Source organism: Benincasa hispida, chromosome 3, assembly GCF_009727055.1.
Source record: "Benincasa hispida cultivar B227 chromosome 3, ASM972705v1, whole genome shotgun sequence".
In the NCBI taxonomy this organism is placed as follows: domain Eukaryota; kingdom Viridiplantae; phylum Streptophyta; class Magnoliopsida; order Cucurbitales; family Cucurbitaceae; genus Benincasa; species Benincasa hispida.
The window spans coordinates 70,189,435-70,194,827 of record NC_052351.1 but is presented as its reverse complement, the minus strand read 5'-3'; the positions used below and the strand labels follow the sequence as shown (position 1 = coordinate 70,194,827).

Below are 5,393 nucleotides of genomic sequence, written 5' to 3'. Positions count from 1 at the left end.
AAGGATAGATTCCCACAAGGAGTTTTATCTCCGTAGGCTAAATAAACATTTTTTCTAATATAATAAAAATTGAGAAAATTCGAATCAACGGTTGCTAACACATTGAGATAAAGTTGAGTTATACTCTCTAAGCTTAAAACATAGGTGATTAGGGATATTATTACTTCTTTATATATTTTGACAGAGTATAGTTTTCGGGCATGTATTAAAAAGAAAAACGGCATGTGGCTTGAGCCCAATTAAGCACTGTGATACTGATAACTAAACTTAAATGGGTTTTGGGTGTGAATTTTGTAGATGGCAATGACGGATCAGAGCCTTGAGTTGCAGGAGTCCGGTTGGGAGGAGCTGAGGCGTGAAGCTCGTAAGATCGAGGGCGATCTCGATGTCAAGCTCTCCTCCTATGCGAAGCTCGGTCCCAGGTTCACTCAAGGAGGTTTGTTTTCTCTACCTTTTTTCATTGCACTATCCTCTCATTCCTTACTCCTTTATGGTTTACAATCGCTATATCCAAATTCGTACCGGGTAAAGCTTCAGTTTCAGTTGCTACTATTTCTCATCGTGCAGAGATGGATGGAATTGGCCCTTCCTGTTTGGTGGAACCTTAACGAAGGGTAGTGTTTATGTGAGATGGTCAAGGATAACTCTAGCTACGTTTTCTAATTTTCTTTTTCTTAGATTGCCGATATATAAGTAATCAAATCGAAGATCTAACTTGGAAACTTCATAAAGATGATTTCATTTATCTGTTATCTGATGTTGAATACTTTCGCTGTGAATGGTTTTTCCATAAGCACTTGTGATCGCATTGGGGCTTAGAATCACTTATCGAATTGGTTTGGAACTTCGGCATCAATTTTGCATTACAGCTTTACTTTTTTCCCTTTTCCCTTTTTAAGAAAAATTTATGTACATCCCCCTCCATGGAACCTCTGATTGACTTATGTTCCTAATTTGTTTAATGGTCCCAAAACATCGCATCAGTATTGCAGGTTATAAATTAGTACATAACATATTTTATTTTTTAAGTTAATAAAAGAACATCCACGACCCTAATCTTTCTATGCACCTGTTTATTAAACACCATAAATGGCAAAGAATGTTTGCCTCAATCCAAGGCAATGTCACTGAGTTGAATCTTTGTACTACTAGTCCTTGATTAAGTACTGTCTTATACAGTAGTCTTTATACTTTGATGAGCTTATATGATGATAGTTTCTGTGCTTGTAATCAGGTTTTGTGGATTCTGGTTCACCATCTGTTGGTTCCAATCGATCATGGAAGTCTATGGAAATGGAAATCCAATCTTTACTGGAGAAATTGTTGGACGTTAATGATTCAATGAGTCGATGTGCTGCATCTGCAGCACCAGCTACCTCCATAAATCAAAAACTAGCAAGACACAGGGATATCCTCCATGAATTTACACAGGTTTTGATTTTCTTTTCCTCTTTTTGTTATTTTTTTTTAATTATTTTTGTATGATCAAGATCCTAATGAGCACGTTAATAATAATCATAATAAAAAGGAACCTAACGAGAATTGATGATTTGCAGTTCCAAATTCTTTGATTCAACCTAATTGTCTTTGGTTGACTACTTTTCTTGTGTATGTTTGGTTTTGCATCCGACCCTTGTTAAAGCCAGCAGGTGGTTCTTCTCTTATCCCTATTGGGCTTCCTTCACATATTAGTTCAGATTTAGAAATGTTCTTGGCTTCATGTTGGCTTGACGTCAGTTGCGTTGGACATTTCGATTTTATGGCATGGGCTGCAAGAGTGCAAGATAATCCAGGAATCATTTGACGTCATGTACAATCAATTCCCATCCACCTTGGGAACTAGCTGAAATTTTGGGTAGCAGTAGTTGTCGTCATATTAGATTTACTTACCACTAGAGAGGAATAAATCTAACGGGATAGCTAATAGATAGTTAGTTAGCTGAATAGTTGTGGTTCAGAAAATTTAGCCGATGGTTTGAGGGATACGTTGTAAGCTAGCTGTCATAACCTCCCAGTCATAATATTAGAGAGTGAGGGTCCCAGTATCTTGAATTCATTGGCTTGTCTTGTCTTTTATCTTTTGCATTTCAATATATTTGGGGTCCTAAGGTGATGTTTTATATATGTAGTAGACCCCCTGTCCATTTGGCTGCCACACGATCTTGTGCTAATGGCATCCTTCATCATGCTGTGTGCATCCGTTGTTCACCACACATTTGTTTGTCCTCCATCTCCACTACTATTGCTGATTATTGTCAACTAACTGACAGTCACTCACCCATCAAATTAATCCAGTTGCACTTTATAGTACCAAATGTTTGTTTGGCTAAAAGTCAAATTTCTTGAGGGTGTTAGATGTGACCTTGGGGATTGGGTTTGTTAATTTGTTTATTGAATGATATTAGAAGAAAGAACGAACTAAATAAGTGAACAGGAAAAAAAAAGAAGAAGAAAAAGGAAGAAGAAAAAGAAAGAAAAAGAAAAAAGAAGAAAAGAAGAAGAAAGAAAAGGAAGAAAGAAAGAAAAGAGGACAGAAAAGGAGAGGTTACGTTTTCCCTCTACATTTTTTACATCTCTTGTCTTGCAAGCAAACCTATTGTTTAACTAGACAAGGCAAGGCGTGTTTCAAGGGCAAATAGTGATAGAAACATTGTAGAGTAATTAGGAACTCTGATAAGGTTTTTCTTGTACTTTGAGCATTACTCTCTTTTGATTTTATCTATGAAAAGTTGTTTCCTTTTAAACAAAAAAGGAACATTGTTAAGGTATCAAGTCGTAAGATATGCAATTGTTTAATTGATTCTCACTCAAGAAGGGTTTCCAAGTACCTCAAGTACTGGAGGGTCATTGTACTACTTTATCTTACTTATCTGTCTACACATAAGAAAGAAGGTTGAAATATCTTTAAAGCCATAGTCTCAGCAGTTATGGTCAAATGCGGTCAAAGCAATCCTTACTGAAATTTGGTTGGAAAGGAATCAGAGAGTCTTCCAAGATAAATCACTTCTATGGATGGATCCTTTTGAAATCACAAAGATTGCTTCTTGGTCCTCTCTCTCCAAGGTTTATACAGATTTTTTTTATTCAAGATTTATGCTTAGATTAGAATGTCTTTGTCTTTCCAACTTAGTCTTTATATTATGTTGATTGCTTTTGTATTTCTCCTGTATTTTTGTTTTAACTACTTTTGTTTTCTTGTAATTTGAGCACTAGTCTCTTTTTATTTCTTCAATAAAAAGTATTGTTTGCTTTTCTAGAAAAAAAAAAAGTTGAAACATATTAGTGCTAAAGATCCAAAAGAATGACAAGAGGAGATATCCCCTCAAGCTGGCTTACGAAATGGATCTCCTGTTGGAAAAAAATTGATCACAATCGCAGCTACAAAAAGGTTTAGAATGAAAAGAGAAGATGAATGCATATCTCATAGAAATTCTGCAGGAATGCGATGCCATCACCATGCTAGACTATAGGATTTTAGCCCATCCATGAAAAGGACTACCAATAAGCTGGGTCAAGGACCTCGTCACCTTATCATTCAAAATATTCTTTGTTCATTCGTTACTCATGAAAATAGAGCGAATTTATAATGGATAGGGTGAACTTTAAATAGGGGGTAAGGGAATGATTTGACCTCATTGTTCTTCTGTGCCATATTCTAATTTCTGATTGAAATTTGAAATTGCGTACGTCATTTGCTTTAATTATTTGAGGATCCACCTTGTCACTTCCTTGATATAAATGCTTTATTCAACAACATTGAAGTAATAAAGAATGAAAGTTATCTATGTGCTTCAGGAATTCAAACGGATCAAAGGAAACATTAATTCAATGAGGGAACATGCAGAACTTTTGAATTCTGTTAGGGATGACATCAACGAGTATAAGGTTAGTACGACCACCTCTGGGTTGACATTGTTACATGGAATATGTTGACAGATATATTCAATGCATGTTAGAAAGTAACTCATGCCAAATTTGTTTTGTACAGTCACCTGGAACCATGTCTCCGAGGGTGCAATTACTGCGGGAAAGAGCTGCTATTCATGGAAGTATTGCTCATGTAAGCCTCAATAAAATTTATTGGTGATCTAGTCTCCTTCAATTCTCTTGCAATGCAAAATGTTTTATTTAGAGCAAGATATGAGAATATAGAGATAGGCACTTAGGAGCATTAGGTTGTTTGCTAGACGTGCAAAAATCACCATATATGTAAGGAGGAAAATGTTAGACAGAAGAATTTTAGTTTAGTACCCTAATCCAAAAAAAAGGAATACTAACTTTATTCAGTCAATATTCGTCTTTCATCATTCCCCTCGAGTATGGTTTTAGATCAAATACAACTTTAGCTTAAACACCCAAGTCATAGACCTTTAACCTTGGAATTTAGAAACGCATAACTGTCCATGGATTTGATATGTAGTTTAGCATTATGATATTATATTAAATCGCCTTTTTAATCATGGATTTCGATGTATTGCTGCAGTTCAATATTCGTCTTTTTAAATTTGTCTTCTGTAGATGGACGAAGTAATAAGTCAAGCCCAAACTACAAGGGCAGTCTTGGGAAACCAAAGGGCCTTGTTTGGAGATGTTCAAGGAAAAGTGAAGCTTCTAAGTGACAAATTCCCAGTTATACGTGGCCTTCTAGGTAATTTTCAAACATTGGTAAAGTAAGTCACTATTGTTTTCTGGTCCGTTTGGGCTATTAATGGTTAGTTTCTGATGACATAATCAGGTTCAATTAGAAGAAGGCGGTCAAGGGACACAATTATTCTGTCTGGAGTCATTGCAGCATGTACTTTGTTTCTCGTTATCTATTGGCTTTCAAAATGATTATAAAAGGCGTGAATTTGAAAATTTGGAGTTTTGGTTTTGTAACTGTTTTATTTTTTTTATTTTTATTTTTTTTAATTTTTATTTTTATTTTTAAGTAAGCAGCATCGAGATTGAAGATTTATAGTGTTTCTTGTGCCATTAAATTAAATTCGGATGTCTTTTTCTTTCCTTCAATAATGCCACCATTTTGTCATTTCAAATTGGAGGTGAAACTTTGAAGCCTACGTGACGTACAGTTATAAGAAATTAAATAGAAAGATTGGTTCTATTGATGGAATTGTAGAACTTATTTGGGAAGCTGAAATGTAATTGAGATTATTAAGAATGAGAATTATGATGAAATGTTAAAACGAGTGTTGGAATGAGATGGTAAAGCTTGAAAAAAGTGGGAAAGAGGGTTGGGTTGAAAACAATTGGAAGGGAATGTAATAGGGATTACAAACTATGTCTAAATTCTCAATCCAAAAATTCTCTTTTACAGATTCATTACGTTCTAGCCTTCTAAAGAGACTGTTTATTCTATTCTGGATTTTCCAGTACTAAAATAACGTCAACAA

General features: G+C 35.1%; 1 protein-coding gene across 3 annotated transcripts; it reads left to right on the top strand.

Annotated features, from left to right (window-relative positions):
- Window positions 1-205: 205 nt before the first annotated feature.
- LOC120072570 (Golgi SNAP receptor complex member 1-2-like) lies at window positions 206-5,010 on the top strand. 3 transcript variants are annotated; one of them, XM_039024962.1, is made up of 7 exons: window positions 206-436; window positions 1,235-1,431; window positions 2,926-3,063; window positions 3,796-3,885; window positions 3,989-4,060; window positions 4,519-4,648; window positions 4,736-5,010. In XM_039024962.1, the coding sequence occupies exons 1-7, from the start codon at window positions 298-300 to the stop codon at window positions 4,831-4,833; spliced, it is 864 nt and encodes a 287-aa protein (XP_038880890.1). In that variant the 5' UTR covers window positions 206-297; the 3' UTR covers window positions 4,834-5,010. The 3 variants fall into 3 exon arrangements, with proteins under 3 accessions (XP_038880890.1, XP_038880889.1, XP_038880891.1); XM_039024961.1 differs by having other exon boundaries at window positions 2,917-3,063; XM_039024963.1 differs by lacking the exon at window positions 2,926-3,063 and having other exon boundaries at window positions 213-436.
- Window positions 5,011-5,393: the final 383 nt, after the last annotated feature.